This window comes from Uloborus diversus, chromosome 2, assembly GCF_026930045.1.
Source record: "Uloborus diversus isolate 005 chromosome 2, Udiv.v.3.1, whole genome shotgun sequence".
Lineage (NCBI taxonomy): Eukaryota > Metazoa > Arthropoda > Arachnida > Araneae > Uloboridae > Uloborus > Uloborus diversus.
Window position 1 is genome coordinate 107,497,405 of NC_072732.1, and position 19,685 is coordinate 107,517,089.

At 35.7% G+C, this 19,685-nt stretch overlaps 1 protein-coding gene across 1 annotated transcript; it reads left to right on the forward strand.

The window, feature by feature from the left end:
- The first annotated feature begins 1,137 nt into the window (after positions 1-1,137).
- LOC129216472 (uncharacterized) lies at positions 1,138-3,342 on the forward strand. Its single transcript, XM_054850687.1, has one exon. The coding sequence runs from the start codon at positions 1,138-1,140 to the stop codon at positions 3,340-3,342; it is 2,205 nt and encodes a 734-aa protein (XP_054706662.1).
- The last annotated feature ends 16,343 nt before the right edge of the window (positions 3,343-19,685 follow it).

Genomic DNA, 19,685 nt, shown 5'->3' on the forward strand with positions numbered 1-19,685 from the left:
CGTCCATGGAACACGAAAACCTAATCAGGTTTTGCATATGATTGTAATATAGAATATGAAAATGAAATTGGTACTATGGACAATAAATGCCCAGTGTGCCATGCAAAAAAGTTCAAACGTGAAAGCCCAGGTTTGTGCTGCAGCGGGGGTAAAGTACAGCTTCCACCACTACCACCTCCACCAGAACCACTGTATAGTTTGCTCATGGGCCACCATCCAGATCACCGCCATTTTATTGATCGTATTCGGCAGTACAACGGATGTTTTCAAATGACATCGTTTGGAGCCAAGCAAATTAAGGAGACTGGTTTCATGCCAACATTCAAAGTTCAAGGACAAGTTTATCATTTGTGTGGAAGTTTGCTCCCAGAAACAGAGCAACAGGCTTAATTCTTACAGATATATTTCGTAGGTGATGATGAAAAAGAAGCTCACATAAGGTCACACAACTATCCTGGTGTCAAGCCAGACTTGGTAAAGCAACTTCAACATATGCTGCATGAAGTAAATAATTACATCAAGGACTTAAAAACTGCGTTAGATAAGGTGCCACTTCAGTGTCGAAATTTTCAAGTAGTGATTCACGCAGATCGTATGCCTGCCAATGCACATAAAGGACGTTTCAATGCACCATCAGCCAACGAGGTGGCTCTGGTGATTGTAGGACAGCAGTTTCAGCAGAGAGACATCATCCTTGAAAGCCGCAATGCAAAACAGCAACGAATAAGCGAACTCCATAGGGCATATGATGCCCTGCAATATCCTCTCATGTTTTGCTATGGGGAAGATGGATATTCAGTTGATGTACTTCAGCAAGATACTGCTGATAAGTTGGGGCCTACTACTAAATTACCTGTCAAGAAAACTGTTTCTGCAGCTCAGTTTTATTCTTGGCGTATAATGTTATGAGATACAGAAGAAAATTATCTGCTACGCTACTGTGCTCTTCTAAGTCAATTCTTAGTTGATGAGTATGCTAAGATAGAAACTGAAAAACTGAATTTTCTCAAATACAATCAAAGCAAACTGAGATCAGAGGAATACATTCATTTAAGAGATGAAGTAGGAAGGTATGACGCTGATCAAATAGGACAGAAAGTGGTATTACCATCATCGTTTATCGGTGGACCCCGTTACATGCACGAACGAGCTCAAGATGCCATGTCATATGTACGTCATTATGGAAGTTCAGATTTATTTATAACTTTCACGTGTAACCCAAAATGGAAAGAGATGCAGCGAGAATTGTATCCCGGACAGAAGCATTATCAACGTCATGACATCATTGCGAGAGTTTTCCATATGAAAGTGAAGGAGTTTATGGATCTTATAGTTAAAGGACAAGTTTTTGGTAAAGTTCGGTGTCACATGTTATCTGTAGAGTGGCAAAAACGAGGGTTGCCCCATATTCATTGCCTGCTGTGGCTGGAAGAAGCCATTACTGCTGATATGGTTGATAAAGTTGTGTGTGCTGAAATTCCAGATGTTGATCGTGATCCCCTTCTCTCTGATATTGTTAAGGCTAATATGATTCATGGGCCATGCGGAAGTGTAAATACATTTTCTCCCTGCATGAAAGATGGTTGCTGCACAAAACGATATCCTCGCCCTTTCGTCCAAGAAACGCAGAGGGGACAAGATGGTTATCCTTTGTATCGTAGGAGAACTATAGAGGACGGTGGTTTCACAGTTAATCTTAAAGGATTTCAGTTAGATAACAGATGGGTTGTACCATACAATCCCGTTTTGTTGCGTACTTTTGAATCTCATATCAATGTTGAGATAACGAATTCCGTAAAATCCATAAAGTATGTTTGCAAATACATCACTAAAGGAAATGATCAAGCAGCCTTCATTTTAAAGAATGATAAAGATATTGATGAGATAGAGATATACGAATCTGGCAGATATATCAGCAGTTCAGAAGCAGTGTGGAAAATATTGGGATTTCCTATTCATGAGAGATACCCTGCAGTAATTCATCTTGCTGTGCATCTGGAAAATGGCCAACGTGTTTACTTCACCGCACATAATATTCATAACAAAGTTGTAAAACCTCCAGAGACAACACTTTCGGCATTCTTCAACCTTTGCAAAATTGATGAGTTTGCCAGAACACTTCTGTATGTTGAAGTTCCTTCGTATTATGTGTGGCAACAGAGTAAAAAGTTTACAAGACGTAGGCGTGGAGAGAATATTGATCAATGGCCAGGGATAAAGAAAGATTCTGCTTTAGGACGCTTTTACACAATTCATCCTAACAATGTTGAGTGTTACCACCTACGCCTCCTCCTCCATCATGTTAGAGGTCCAACATCTTTTTCTTATTTAAAAACTGTAAGCAATGTTGAATACCCTACATTCAAAGCTGCATGCATGGCAATGGGATTGCTCGAGGATGATAAACAGTGGCAATACACTATTGAGGAAGCTATTTTAAGCAGCTCATCACTCAAACTGCGAGAACTTTTTTCAGTGATCTTGGTATTTTGTCATCCCTCTGATCCACGAAGCCTTTGGGAAAAGTACAAGGACAGCTTTTCAGAAGACATCCAGTTTCAGCATGAAAGACAACTGCAAGACTCCGCTCTTTCAACTAAGGACAAAGCGTACAACCAATGCTTGATTCTGATTGAAGACACTGTTCAGACTCTGGGAGGTCAGTGCTTAATGGATTATGGTTTACCTCAGCCTGAGCGATTTGAGACTAATTTGCAAAACAGAGAGTACATGCGAGAAACAAATTTTGATCTTGAAGATTTGAAGAAAAAAGTACATAATGCTGAAGCCTCTCTAACAGGCGAACAGTCCAGCGTATATCAAAAGGTTCTCAACAGCCTCGAGTCTGGTACAGGCCATATATTTTTCTTAGATTCACCTGGTGGAACTGGAAAAACATTTCTCTTAAATTTACTTCTTTCAAAGGTCAGAAATAATAAAGGCATTGCCTTGGCAACTGCATCATCTGGAATAGCTGCAACGTTATTGGAGGGTGGAAAGACAGCTCATTCTGCTTTTAGATTACCCCTTAACCTCAATTACTCAGAGAATCCAACCTGCAATATTAAAAAACAGAGTAATTTGGCTAAGGTTTTACGTGATTGTAAACTTATTATCTGGGATGAGAGTACTATGGCTCATAAAGCAGGATTCGAGGCTCTTAATGCAACTCTCAAAGATCTAAGAAATTCTGAGGAAGTAATGGGTGGAGTAACTGTTCTACTAGCAGGAGATTTTCGGCAAACATTACCGGTTGTACCTAAAGAGGAACACGTGCAAATGAAGTTAACGCATGCATCAAATCGTCGTATCTGTGGCCTAAAGTGCAGAAACTTCGTCTGAGTAAGAATATGAGAGTTCATTTACATGGAGATGCGTCAGCGGAATTGTTTTCTAATCTTCTCCTTAAAATAGGAGACGGATTATATCCTGAATGTGCTGGCAAAATTAATATACCCCACGCACTCGCTACGGTAGTCACGGAATTGCCAGATCTCATCGCCAAGATTTATCCTAATGTTGCTGATATAAAAAATAAGCCCATTGAATAGTTATGCGAGCGTGCCATCTTATCTCCAAAAAATGATACAGCCGCAGAAGTCAACAGCATCTTATTAAAGTCGTTTAGTGGAGAAGATATTTACTACAAATCTTTTGATACAACAACAAATCGTGATGATGCAGTGCAGTATCCGTAAGAGTTTCTTAATACCTTAGACCCTCCAGGTTTTCCACCTCACCTACTTTACCTGAAAGCTGGAACACCAGTAATGCTACTACGAAACCTTTGTCCACCAAAGTTATGCAATGGCACCAGACTACAAGTGATTAGACTTAATAAGTATGTTATCGAAGCTACGATAATGACTGGATGTGCTCGAGGAGAGTTGGTTTTAATACCCCGCATTCCATTAATTCCGTCGGACTATCCTTTTGAATTTAGAAGAGTGCAGTTTCCTGTAAAAGTTTGCTTTGCAATAACCATTAATAAGTCGTAAGGGCAGACGTTAAAAGTAGCGGGGATCGATTTAAGAGAAGACTGTTTTTCACACGGCCAATTTTATGTAGCTTGCTCCAGAGTCAGTTCTTCAAGCAGTTTAATAATTTCAGCACCAGAAAAAAAAACCAAAAATATTGTATACAAAGAAGTTCTTGCTTAAACACACAGGCATAACAATAAAATGTGGATGGTCTGCGTTTTCAAAGAAAATCAATACTTTAAAATGATCGTTAATGACAGTTAAGGATCGGTTTAGGCCATGGCATATATATAAGGAGTCCAGGGTTCCGGGACCCTCCCAAAATTAGAAAAAAAAATTAAGCAAGCATACAATCCCGTTTTGTTGCGTACTTTTGAATCTCATATTAATGTTGAGATAACGAATTCCGTAAAATACATAAAGTATGTTTGTAAATACATCACTAAAGGAAATGATCAAGCAGCCTTCATTTTAAAGAATGATAAAGATATTGATGAGATAGAGATATACGAATCTGGCAGATATATCAGCAGTTCAGAAGCAGTGTGGAAAATATTGGGATTTCCTATTCATGAGAGATACCCTGCAGTAATTCATCTTGCTGTGCATCTGGAAAATGGCCAACGTGTTTGCTTCACCGCACATAATATTCATAACAAAGTTGTAAAACCTCCAGAGACAACACTTTCGGCATTCTTCAACCTTTGCAAAATTGACGAGTTTGCCAGAACACTTCTGTATGTTGAAGTTCCTTCGTATTATGTGTGGCAACAGAGTAAGAAGTTTACAAGACGTAGGCGTGGAGAGAATATTGATCAATAGCCAGGGATAAAGAAAGATTCTGCTTTAGGACACGTTTACACAATTCATCCTAACAATGTTGAGTGTTACCACCTACGCCTCCTCCTCCATCATGTCAGAGGCCCAACATCTTTTTCTTATTTAAAAACTGTAAGCAATGTTGAATACCCTACATTCAAAGCTGCATGCATGGCAATGGGATTGCTCGAGGATGATAAACAGTGGCAATACACTATTGAGGAAGCTATTTTAAGCAGCTCATCATTCAAACTGCGAGAACTTTTTTCAGTGATCTTGGTATTTTGTCATCCCTCTGATCCACGAAGCCTTTGGGAAAAGTACAAGGACAGTTTTTCAGAAGACATCCAGTTTCAGCATGAAAGACAACTGCCAGACTCCGCTCTTTCAACTAAGGACAAAACGTACAATCAATGCTTGATTCTGATTGAAGACAGTGTTCAGACTCTGGGAGGTTAGCGCTTAATGGATTATGGTTTACCTCAGCATGAGCGATTTGAGACTAATTTGCAAAACAGAGAATACATGCGAGAAACAAATTTTAATCGTGAAGATTTGAAGAAAAAAGTACATAATGCAGAAGTCTCTCTAACAGGCGAACAGTCCAGCGTATCTCAAAAGGTCCTCAACAGCCTCGAGTCTGGTACAGGCCAAATATTTTTCTTAGATTCACCTGGTGGCACTGGAAAAACATTTCTCTTCAATTTACTTCTTTCAAAGGTCAGAAGCAATAAAGGCATTGCCTTGGCAACTGCATCATCTGGAATAGCTGCAACGTTATTGGAGGGTGGAAAGACAGCTCATTCTGCTTTTAGATTACCCCTTAACCTCAGTTACTCAGAGAATCCAACGTGCAATATTAAAAAACAGAGTAATTTGGCTAAGGTTTTACGTGATTGTAAACTCATTATCTGGGATGAGAGTACTATGGCTCATAAAGCAGGATTCTAGGCTCTTAATGCAACTCTCAAAGATCTAAGAAATTCTGAGGAAGTAATGGGTGGAGTAACTGTTCTACTAGCAGGAGATTTTCGGCAAACATTACCGGTTGTACCTAGAGGAATACGTGCAAATGAAGTTAACGCATGCAAATCGTCGTATCTATGGCCTAAAGTGCAGAAACTTCGTTTGAGTAAGAATATGAGAGTTCATTTACATGGAGATGCGTCTGCGGAATTGTTTTCTAATCTTCTCCTTAAAATAGGAGACGGATTATATCCTGAATGTGCTGGCAAAATTATTATACCCAACGCACTCGCTACGGTAGTCACGGAATTGCCAGATCTCATCGCCAAGATTTATCCTGATGTTGCTGATATAAAAAAAAGCCCATTGAATGGTTGTGCGAGCGTGCCATCTTATCTCCAAAAAATGATACAGCCGCAGAAGTCAACAGCATCTTATTAAAGTCGTTTAGTGGAGAAGATATTTACTACAAATCTTTTGATACAACAACAAATCGTGATGATGCAGTGCAGTATCCAAAAGAGTTTCTTAATACCTTAGACCCTCCAGGTTTTCCACCTCACCTACTTCACCTGAAAGCTGGAACACCAGTAATGCTACTACGAAACCTTTGTCCACCAAAGTTATGCAATGGCACCAGACTACAAGTGATTAGACTTAATAAGTATGTAATCGAAGCTACGATAATGACTGAATGTGCTCGAGGAGAGTTGGTTTTTATACCCCGCATTCCATTAATTCCGTCGGACTATCCTTTTGAATTTAGAAGAGTGCAGTTTCCTGTAAAAGTTTGCTTTGCAATAACCATTAATAAGTCGCAAGGGCAGACGTTAAAAGTAGCAGGGATCGATTTAAGAGAAGACTGTTTTTCACACGGCCAATTTTATGTAGCTTGCTCCAGAGTCGGTTCATCAAGGCAGTTTAATAATTTTAGCACCAGAAAAAAAAACCCAAAAATGTTGTATACGAAGAAGTTCTTGCTTAAACACACAGGCATAACAATAAAATGTGGATGGTCTGCGTTTTGAAAGAAAATCAATACTTTAAAATGATCGTTAATGACAGTTAAGGATCGGTTTAGGCCAAGGGCATATATATAAGGAGTCCAGGGGCCCCGAGATCCTCCCAAAATTAGAAAAATATAGGTAATAAGTAATTATTATAGGAGATTTTAGTTACTAGGTGCACCAAACACTTATCTCCTGCTAATTCCATTAATCGAGCAATGCCGGGTACGGGAATGCTAGTCAGTCATATAAAGTGAGCTAGTAAAAATATTAAAAAAACCATTACCAACATAATTGAAAACTATGAAAGCTTTATTTATACATCAGATATCCAAAGGGTCATTTTTCTTTTCGTTCTCTCAGTCAATTTCGAATATTTCCCAAGTTTTTCTGAAAAGCAGAAGTTAAAAAATGAGTTCCTTAAAAGTTGAAGTAGCAAGGCAAATTTTGCTTCAACTGAAATGTATAAAAAAAACTTTTAAACATTTTGAAAATGACATTCTTTACTAATTTCTTGTATCTGACACAAGGAAATATTTCAGGGCGTGTCTTTTTGAAGAAATGGATTTTATACAAATAAAACCAAAAAACTGAACATTCTCAGAAGATTTTACAGTCCCAAACTTGGAGGAAAGTCATCATTTTTATGTTTTCTTTTTGTCACTCACGCCACAAAAAAAAAAAAAAAAAAAAAAAAAAAAAAAAAAAAAAAAACTTTGCTTTTTTAAGCCGCAAAACGAAATCTGAAAAAGTTAAAGAGGGAAACTTGCTATGCTAAAAAATGTATCGTAAAAGCTCCAAAATTTCGTTACAAATATTTCTTTTTCTTGACCTAACGTTTGCTCTGTACACCGTATCTTGGTCACTCGTTTGGATTCGCAGAAGACATATATAATACCCATGACGAGTGAAAAATTTTCCAGCACACGTTATACATTCTTGATTTTCACCCCCTTTCGGGAGAACAGCGAAACCGAAACTTATCAGCTTGTTTTCAACATCCCTTTTTGGCATAAAACATTTAGCCAGAAAAACTTTCTGCACGTCAAACACGGGATTGCTTAACTCTCGCCAATGATAGCTGAAACCAGCAGCATCGAGCGAAAGAGGGTTGAGGAATTTATTCAGAGTTACTGGTAATTTCCACTTGATTTCGTAAGGAATGTCTTCCACTTTGAAACTAAATATGAAATCGGGGCTCCCGCTGTATTCCTTCAGACATGTAGCAATGACGGTTTGTTGGATTTCACAGTCAGATTCAATGATTGAATAGCATTGTAGTAGTGTCACCGTCAGTTTATCTTGCAAGTCAAACGACTGAGTTGCGGCTCTGAATTTATGTAATCTGAAATGGGTTTTGTTTTTGTAAGTCAGTTTAATTTTTCCCGAATGGCCACTGAACGTGCTTTCCAGAAGCACGCGTATACAGTCGTTTTCGTACAAAACTCCATTTTTTTCGTAAACTAGTTGTTCAAGGAAATTTTCCTTCGGAACTGACATATTATAAGGTGTTTTATTTGGCGAGAGGTCTATCAATGAGCACTCCAATGAGCTTTGCGTAGCATTAGAATTTGCACTAGTATAAGACCTTTTGAAAACAGATTCCCGTTCTTCCGGCAATTTTACCTCTCCTGTGGTAGAACGTTGAGGCACTGCAGATTCTTTAACCCTTCGTGATGAGTTCTGAAACACGACCGACTTCTTCCGTTTCAAAGCAAAGAGAGCAACAGACTGAGCTTTCATAGGCGGTATTTCTTCAAAGACGGTAGCCAAGCAACCTGCGCCAACGACTTGACTAAGCTTCAGATATTCCACACCTCTCTGCTGAATTTCAGTATCGCGGCTTTGAATAATAGTTTTACTTCTGAATATAGATTGAATCTGACTCTTCATCCACGGGAAAAGGTTGATGAATTTCATGTATGTCGTAAGCAATAAGGCTCTGGTAGATAGAGAGTAAGTTTCGAAATGGGAATGGAGCAACTTCAATTGTGTAAGAGGAGAAGATCTCACATTAGCAGCAATTAGATTTCCAAATTCTCCCAATATGTACGCAGATATTTTTATTATAGCTTCATTGCATGCACCAGCCTCTATTTCCTTAAAAACGGCGAAAGCAGCATGTGCTTGTATTTCACTCTGTCCAATCACAGTGTTTATCAGTTTATACCACACTTCATCACTGACATGCTCGTTAGCCATTTTTATCAATTTTAATATCACGTCAAAATACCATTTATAGTCAGTACAAAAATTCTCGACCATAACTGCAATCTTTAGCACTGTTTCTTCTCTAATCGAATAATCCGCAGTTTCCAAGAAGCACAGCAATTCGTCGACAATGGGTTCAACATTAGATTTGTTGCAAAGAACATAAAGTAAATCAGATGCCCGTTGCTGAATATAGGTATCCGATTCGAGGTTTAGAAAATTTATCACAGTTTTTATATGCTTACGTAATTGCTGTTTGCATAACTCAGACTTCGAATATAAGGATATGGTTTCGAGAGCCAAAACTCTCAGATTAATTTCACGGTGATGCATAAAATTACCGATGACGTCACAAGCTTTCTTAGTAAGGTTCCAATCGAATTCAAACTGAAAAATCAAGGCTATAGCTTCGAACACAATTGCATTTTTTGAGTACATATGCTCAGGTTTTTTTGATTTTAGCGGATCTTGGGTGCTGCTCAAAATTCTGCCCAGACATTCATAAAGATGGGCTTTCAATGTAGGATCAGATGGAACCGGAAACTGTTGTATCAATCTTAGTAATTTGACACACAACCAAGGAGCAGAAATAAGATAATATGAATAATCGCCCAGATCTAAAGCTGAGGTTTTAACAATCTTATTCAATCTAGAGACAGCAAGCAACATACACTTTTCGCACTCCTTTACCTTCGATTTCACTAGAACTTCCAATAAACTCACCACAGCAGTAACTAGACCCAAATTGGTGCTGTTGAGGCAGTTGATGATTCGATCTATATCCGAATAATCGGAAATTATATCCGAGTTAAATTCGAAAAGCCTTGCCAAAGACAAAGCAGCGCTTTGCTTCACAAAATCTTCTGTTTCACCAGATAAGAGAAGTTTCAACACGGTGAATCCCATAGTATCTGCCGTATTCTTGCTGGCTGTGTTAGCTATATACTGCAACGCTAGATTTTGATGAATTGAACCCAGAGTCATCAAATCATTTTTAACTGATTTCAAAACCATTGACATCATATTTGATTTATCGTTCAAAAGAACAGATACAAATAAATATCCAATCTGTTTTTCGCTGTACTTGTTAGAACTAAGCAAATTAATTGCCTCAATATGGCCAATGTCGATATCATAACCGAGCAGAAACATAAACAGCAACTTACAAACGTATTTCTTTTTGTGATAACCACTTATTGCTCTTGCACCTGAAAATTTGGATCTGATGTTAGCTAATTCATAGTTAATCCGTTTCAGTTCCTCTTCTTTAGAAATGCACTTTCTAATATCCGATATGAATGTGAACAAACCGTAGATTTCGTTTCTGTTCATGTCTTGAATGCTTTTCAAAGCTTTATCCATGAAAAAAGATGTTTTAGTATGACTCAAAGCTATTAGCATTCATGCAGAAAGAGTAACACATTTGAATTGATATTTTAATTGAAAGAAAAAAAAAAGAACGTGCTGCCAGAAAGTTTTTTTTTAAATTTCATTGAGTGATTTCCAATTGGATTAGGCTTAACACAATTTGAAAAATTTTTGTTGCCCCACTCAATTTCGCTTATGTTTAAAAAAAGTTGTCTGCGCTTATATCTTTATGTTATAACATAAAGGACTCCGAATTTCCCCGGTAAAAACTGAATACATAAATAAAAACGTTAGAGTGAAAATTATTTTTAAATAAAAAAAGAACCGACTTCAAAAAACAAAGAGGATCTAAAAAGTTAAAAATAACGGGTCATACTTATATACGCTTTCCTACCCAAACGTATAAATCAAATTTATTTTACAATTCCACAACAAAAATCAACTAAACTGAACACCCAATTATAAAATAAACTGATTTTAATTACTATACCATGAATTATTTTAATAGCTAACTAATTATATGCGATCTCTTAATTTTGAATAACCTTTTGAAGTCAGAGCCTCCTAAAAGTTACCACCTAACGTATTTGACAACCCACCTGAGTTGAACACAAATATAACTAAACGCGAAATTAGCCTTTAAATCTAAACCTACTCAGTTACGTTAGGAGGCCCCGTATTTATTTTTTGTCTTTTAGCGGTGTAAATATAAAATAAGTACGTAGGGTAGAGTATGTAGTACACTCCTTACGTACATCTCGAGTGAGAATTTTCCAAATTGGTTAATGCGCGTTTGAGTTTACGGGGACATACATAAAAAGATTCCGACGAATTGAGAACGTCTTTTTTGAAGTTAGTTAAAGAAAAAATCTTATTGCGCATAACATTTTATACGATTGGCACTAAAAACTGATCTTAGTTCCTCTTTAGGATTTATTTGTGCGCTAATTTAAATAGAGCAATTTTAATGTCAATGGTTTTCGTAACTATTTTATATTTCACAATAATGCGTGTCACGTAACTCGTGAAAAAGTCACACTTCTCTTTACTTGGCCCCGTTATAGATCAACACCACACTAAAAACAAAGTATCTACTGTGATGTTGTATATATGAAGATCAAAATACTACTAGAGCAATGATACCAAATGAATTTCCTGTTTGTTTCAAAGAAGTCTTTATTCACAATTTGCGATATGACTAATGATTAATACAAGGGAAATATTTAGGGGGGGGGACTCCCCCAAAGCAAGAGCCTCCAAAAAAGGAAAAATACCCCTCAACCCCCCCCCCCTACCTCCGCACTTAAGCGGGCAACCCTGATTAATATTAATATTAATGTTTTATGGTACTTTCTGTAACACTGAGTAAAGAAAGTACTTTGTTTTATGGCACTTTCACTAACAATGGATTTTATATTTAATCGTTTGATATTGAAATTGAATGATGTTTATTGTTTTTTGCCCATAACTTTTTTCTAAAGAACAAATATGGTGAAGCAAAGGTTTGGGACCTAAGTTACATCCCTCCTATCCTTAAAAAAAAAAAAACACATAAAAATCGTTTTTTTAAGTGAGACGCTATGAAGTTACAAACAATAGAGCGCGAGTATGAAATTTGAAGAGTGAACTCGATTTCTCCAGGATCCCTGATACCCGGACTTGAAGACCATTAGACTACCGGGAGAAATATACTGTTTCAAACAGAAAAGGAATTTTCCTAATCGGTCCAGGCGTCTTCTAGTAATCGGGAGCATAGTACATAAAAAATTCCAACGAAGTCTGTTAATAAGTATTGCTATAACTGTAAATTAAACTGACGCCGTCTTGAAATATTAAATCTAAAATACTTGTCAAACTTCAGAAATCGGACTCCAGTTACGATATATTTATTAAGGAATATAAATATAATCGTCTTTCGATTTTAGACTTCAATTTGAGTTGAACACTAAATATATTTCAAAACTGTTTTATTTAAAAAAACAAACTTTAATGACTAAATGAAAATATTTATTAGCAAAAAGAATTTTATAGTAAATTAATTAATCCAACTATTTTCGTAGCAAAATACATCTAATCTACTGATTCACTACATAAGCAATAAATACATTAGCAAGACTATAATTAAAATTAACAGTCATGCGGTCGCCGTGAAAATCAAACATCCCGATGCGTGAGAATTAAATATTGTTCAAGTCAAGATTCCTTCGTCGAAAAAAATGCACAGTTCACGCCAAACCACGTGACCTCCTGTGACGTATCACGCAGCCGACGAAAGCTGATGGTCTACGTAGCCACAACGTATAAAATTTAAAGTTTCTTAGATTTCTCCGAGACCCCTCGTCAGATCCAGACAAAATAACATGGGACCATCTGGAAAGCATACTCTTCCAAACAAAAAAAGAATTTTTCAAATCGGTCCAGTATTCTTGAAGTAACACGAAAACATACATAAAAAGCCGCAATACGAAATCATAACCTCCTTTTTTGAAGTCGGTTAAAAATAAAAACAAATCATATCAACAATAATTATTTCACAGTAAAGACCATGACTGCGGAGTCGGAGTCAATCTTATTTTGGGATTTAGGAGTCAGAGTCAGGAGTCGAAGATTTTTAATTCAGCACTCGGAGTCGGAATCGGTCACTTTCTCTCAAAAGTCAGCAACTCTGCCAATGTTTGTGGATTCGAAGTTGGACTTATTTTCAAACAAAAAAATCGGAGTCGCAGTCGAAGACTAAAATTCCTAGAGTAGGGGTCACATCATTTTACTTCCGTTTCTAAATTTTTGCCAAAGCTACGGAGCCAGAGTTGGAGTCCAGGAGTCGGAGTTCGACTAATTTTCGGGTACAGAAGTCGACGGTCCTAAAATTCTAGGAGTGGGAGTCCGGAATTGATCCCATCAAGAGCTATTTCCAAAACAATTTGTTTTAAACAAATCCGCCTTTAAATTCGGGATTTATATTGACTTTTAGTTTCCCCGTAAGCAAAAATTTTAAAGGACTTGTACTGTTCAAAATTGAACGGGAAAATGTTCGAATCAAAAAGATATTTTCTATACTTGCTCTTCAAAAACTTTTTCCAACTAAGATTGTTTGAAGCAAATTCGCCTCTATAAGTTCGGGATTTACATTTGCCTTGAATTTCCCCTTAAGGCGCTAATGTTAAGTTATTTTAAAAAGTAATAACTTTATGCAGTATCTTATTATTAGTCTATGATGTAGACGGTGAAGTCACATAATAGTTTCCATTTCACGCCAACTCTTTAAATTTGGTGACTTTTCTTAAAATTTCGGCAGACTTTAAGACCAGGCAGAGTTTGAATCACCAATCACATATTTAAATTGGGACCAGTGGTTGGAAGTAGCGCGCTACAAGTAGCGACGCTACTGTAGTAGCTACAGTTTTCAGTAGTTTGTAGTGTAGCGCACTACTTTAAAAAAAAAAAGTAGAGTAGCGAGTAGTTCGCTACAAAAAAAAAGTAGTTTGTAGTGATTTCTAAAAACTACTTTTGAATAAAGTTTCAAAAAAAAAAAAAAAAAAAACGCGTTTTCAAACGAATCTGACTGGTGCAAGTCTTACGCGAGTAAAACTTGCACCAATCAGATTCGTAAGACTGAAATATACAAGCTGACCTCTGATATATTTTTTTGACGCCACGCGTTCTATCTGTTTGACGCCATTAGTTTGTTTGGCATAGAAACTTACACATTTTCCCAATATTCGCCTTGAATAGAGCATGACTTAGATAGAAAAAAACGAAGTTTTTCCCTTTCATGCAAACTTTGCCCCTTAAGCAAAATGCTTTCAGTATCAATTCCATTTGCACATACAGTCGGATCTCAACTTACGCGAGGGATGCGTTCCAAACTTTAGATAAACAGCCAGCTTTGTGAAATTATGTTTCATCAACTTCATATTTAGAACGAAAATAATGCGGCGATTTGTACGTTAACAATCTGTTTCGACTAGTACGGTGCGGGGAATTTTGGCTTTCAGTGATGTTAAAAGGAAATTCCATTCACGAAACTAATATTTAATACCCAAGAAAGAAGGTCATATAAGCCCTGCGCTTCCGCTCCGAAAATTTTCATGTTGCGGGTGAGGAATTCGCGTCAGCTGCAAAATTCGTTTCTCGAGTAAAACTCGCTATATAGACATTTCGCGTTTGTCGAATTGCGTTGTAGCCGAGACCACTGTTGTTAAAAATTGCACATTGAAGTAAATAAGCATTTTTAGTTATGTTTCATGTTTCGGATAATTAATAGTACCGTTTGGGATATTTTCCCTATTTCTTTATTTTTCTTTTTTACTGATTAAATGTTGATATATTAACATATTAAAAGTCAATTACTAAATGTTGTGAGTTTTTGAGATTATTCGGTAAAATTGAAAAATGATTTTATTTCATTTTATCAGGGGCGTAAGAAAAGAGATGGTGTCCAGGTTCGGAACCCTAGGTTGATGTGCAAAAGCAATTAATTCCTATGAAATATAAGTTCCTTTTAAATTAACTCATATAATGAAAATTAAAGTTTTTCTCTTTCGTTTAAAAGATGATTTTCATCATCTAAATCAATTCTATGTTTATGTATGTCTATATAAAATTTAAATCAAATTAAGACTGGATTTATCTCAATTTCAAGTAGCCGAGTTACACTTCTTGAATGAAATACTATTTACTGTCGGGCAGGCTTGGCGTAATCGCCGATTACGTAATCGTAATCTGAGTAATCGATTACGTTTTTGCGTAATCATAATCGTAATCTGTCGATGGGATAATGCCGTAATCGTAATCAAAATCATAATCAGGATTTTCATGCGTAATCGTAACTGCAATCTAAGTAAAATAATCCGTAATTTCCCCTTGTAATCTTGACTTTCTAAAAGTGAAAACATTAAAGCTGCGCTTTTACTAATGTATAAAAAGATAACATAGTTCAATAGTAACATAGAAAACGACTTCTTTAATGTACTATTCAGTGCTCGTTCCCACTCGTCCCTGTTTGCAAACGAGAGTTATAAATCGAGCCCTATTTTAAGTGTTTAGTACAATTAGTACCCTGTGGGCCTTTTTGCGTTTCAGGGCTTCCTGGGAACGTCTTCCGAAATCCTTCCAATTGGTCATTCATCAGTTTCCCTTTCATCTGTCAATGTTAGGCAATCAAGCGAAGCACATTGCAGCCTCAAAATCGTATTTTAGCAGAAAAAGTACAATGATATCAAAAGTACAACTAAGTTTTGCGCAACAAAAAGCTTTTGGTTTTTTTATACTTTCATGAGAAAATAGTCAATGACTGAAAAAAGATTTTGTCAAAAGAAAATCGAATTTGCATTTGTTTCTCAGTGATTCTTTAAACTCTCTTGCCTTTTACACGTATTGCATTTATTTTTTACTACATGACATCTAATCCAAACCCTGGTGAATGAGATTTTTTTTGTATGTTTTCAAAACAATTCCTCGCATAGTTTCATCTTAAATGTATGTTTATATGTTTACAACTGATATTATCTCTAATTGATCCGTATGTATGAAAGTAAAAAGTTTGCATTGACAGATTTTATAAAGTTTGTTTACGTTTTATTGTATCAAGGAATTAACACAAATTTTGAAATTTTATTATTTTTTAAGCCACATTTTTAAAGTGAGAAAAATTGAACTTCACTGCTGCATTAAAACTGCGATGTATAAATATTATTATAAAAAACTCATTTATGCAAAAAAAAAAAAAAAACCTGTATGACAAAAAAAAAAAAGAAATCATAGCAAAACATGTTATGCCCAATCTTATATTTTTTTGAGTGTTAAGTTGAAACCTTTTAGTACTTGTAAAAGTGCAATTTCTTTAGTACGTGATTGATTCAAGAATGAAATCAAAGCATATGCAAATAGCTTATCAAATGATCATAAAATTGATCCTGTAGAGTTGTAGGGGTCTAACACTCATAAGTATCCTTTTGCTAAAAATAATACTACCCAAGTATTTTTTCACTTCTGCGTCATCTGCTCCAATTCAATGATTGTTTAGCATTGCTGGAAATTTTTTCACTTCTCAAAGAATGAGAGAGGGAAAAAAAATGAATAAATTTAAAAAAAAAAAAAAAAAAAACAAAAAAAAACAGACATCTTTGAAGTATTAATTACACTTAAATGCATTTATCCTTTTTTTTTAATTTTCAATTGTTTAAGTCCGTATCTTTTAGTTATTACATTTTCTGAGTATTTTATAACATTGCCCCATATAAGGTTCTTTTTTTTTTTTAAATAGCTGCATTTTAAAGTAACTAATAATATACTAAATAATTGAGAATACAATGCTGAAATATACCACGCAATTTTCAGAAATAAAAAGCTCTAAAATGTTCAGCAGTTTAGCAGTAAGCCATTGCCCTTAAGCCAGGGCTAAGGTAGAACTACTGCAATGGCAAAATAATAATGAACAGCCGAGTCAAAAACAATAAGCAGTGTGTATACATTTGAATAAGAGTGTGCCTATACCTGTACAGTCGTTGTAGCATTATGTAATGTACACAATTTGAATTTTCTAGATGTTGTTTTTTTTTATCTTTCATATAAGGCTCCTTTCCTGCAACAGCTCAATAATATAAAATAAATAATTTTTAAGTTAATACTACACGGTAGTTGCAATTATCTCTTTAATATTGAATCAAAAATCATAATTTTCAACTATCACAATGTTGATGCAAATGAGTGATATATATACATTATAATATTAGCCTGTAATCGTAATCAAAATCGTAATCGGCATATTATAATCGTAATCGATTACATTTTCTACATAATCGGATAGTTGCTGTAATCGTAATTACGTTTTGCCAGAGGATTATATTCGTAATCGTAATTGTAATCCCCCTTTTTTTGGGCCCGTAATCATAATCGTAATCGACTACATTCCCTCGTAATTGACTCCTAGCCTGCTGTCGGGAAAGGATTAAAAATTTGAAGGTTGAATTCCTACCACTTTTAAATCCTTTCTTGCAGGGAATATTCGTGCAAATGGTAAAAAAATGTTTGGATTGACGAATCGTTTCAGTAAAGGCAAGAAAGAATATATAATTTATAGCAATACATTTGACCCTCCTTTTTACGCGGGGGTTACGTTCCACGGAAATGCCGCGTAAATCGAAACCGCGTAAATTGAAACCTAATAGTAGTGTTAAAATAGGGTTAGGTTCTGTAGATAAAAAAATACTTCATTCCAGTGATGACTAATTGTATAATATGTTTAATGTGTACTTATATCGATTACTATGCACAACATGCATAAAGAAAACATAAACTGATTTCGTGTTCTGTTTATAATGAAGAGCTGACTATGATAGTCTTTTGGCAGTCATTAAGAATTTCTCTCTGTAATTCTTTGCAGAGCATTAACGCATACGCGATCACTTGCGTCATTTCCATGATAGAATCTTCTTTCACTAAAAAATCAGAACGATCATTTCTATTGTCTAGGAAAGGCACAAAATTTTAAAGGTGAACGTACTTGGTTATGCGTCACCGAAGTCGGTATCCTCGTTGGTTTTTTGTCACTCCTAAAAGCTCTTCTTCCAGTAAGTTCTGAACTGTGTGAGTTTAATAACTTTACTTCTGGAAAGAGCTCTAGGACTAATTGCAAAAAAGGTCTCCAGTGGCCCAAGCTCGATTATTAGCACGCCAAAATGCAGTTTATTACGTGCAATCTGCAATCTTTAGGAGTTAGGATTTTGAAAGAGGGGAAATTTTTATCTGTTTGCATTGCCGAAACCGCGTAAAACCGAAACTCATCCGCGTAAAATAAAATAAAAATGTCAAATCTTAAACCGCGTAAAATAAACCCGTGTAAAACGAGGGTCTTCTGTATTCAAGGTTCAAATAAACCAATATATCAATCTGAAATTTTTTTAAATTTTTTCATTCAATCTTCAAATGATGTGTATGTGTATGTTATTATTATTTTTTTTTTGTAAAGTAGCGAAGTAGCGACTACATTTCAAAAGTAGTTTGTAGTTGCTACATTTTGGAAAAAGTAGTTGTAGTTGTAGTTAACTACATTTGTGCTAAAATAGTTGTAGTTGTAGCTCGCTACAAAAAAAAAATGTTTTTCCAACCACTGATTGGGACTAGTAATTTGAGAAGTTGTAGCAAGCCTTTTGTAAGAAATTATACAGAGAGCAGTCTTTCACAAAGACTTGTTCAGTTGCTGGCGCTGCGCTTGGGCGTGCAGCGCGAACTACGCTGAACGCAGTTCTTTTCTTTTCTGACAATGGAGTCGTTTCCAAAATTTTAAAAGTACTTTTTCCGAAAGAGCATGCTTAAAAACATAGGATCTGACAATTTTTTAATTAATTTGTTTAAGTTTAATATTTTTTAAAAATTACTTAAATCGGTGAGCTTTTATTGTTTACATTTCTTGGCAATGACATCACAAATGATGAATTGCCATTCTGTGTTGCCATTGACAGAGCAAAATATTTAATTCGCATCTTTACTCACGTGTATTGGCAACGATAGGGTTGATAGCAAGCGTAGAGCGCAATTTTAATTCGCTGCTTAATTATCATAACGTGGAAACGTAGTGGAAAGATGCGGCAAAGTGCATCATTTGTGACATCATAAAGACCACGCCTTGTTTGAAAAATCGGACGTTTTAAAAAATTAATTTAAAAAAAATGTTGGGAGAATGAAAGTATTTTCTGGGTTCATGTTTTTTTTTTTTTTTTTTTTTGCTCATTCTATCCATTTTAATGACTAAAAGTAGTAATTTTGACTGAAGGAAACCACCCCATTTTCTTAATCAATTAGAGCAGCAAATATAAAGGTTTCTATTTTAAGGAAAATTCCAAGGCTCAGCTCAATTCAAGCCCAGAGCTAAAGAGCAAAATATATTGCTCGAGACCAGACCACGAATTTGAAAGCGACTTTTTAAACGTACAAAATTGCTGTTCTGCAGGGGATAGCTTGCTTAGTAGCCCCTTAGCACCTATAGCTGTGCCATTTCATAATGACAATGTAGTTGTAAAATAATAACAAAAATAACCAGATTTTGCCTTTTTTTCTTTCTCTTCAAATTATTCAAAATTTTTTAGTTGAAATTTACAATTTATATGACCTTTTTTTAAATGTGCCACACATTTAGACACACAGATGTTGAAAAACACAGCAATAAAAGTAAGCAAATTTCATGAAAACGGTTAAGCAATCTTGGCACAATGCAAGTCAAACAGAGACATACACACATACATAAATACACATATTGCTTTTTTATTGGTCAAAGTAAAATGTTATGTAAAATAATTAGCAAATGATAAGTCGATAATTTTATTGATAAAATTGC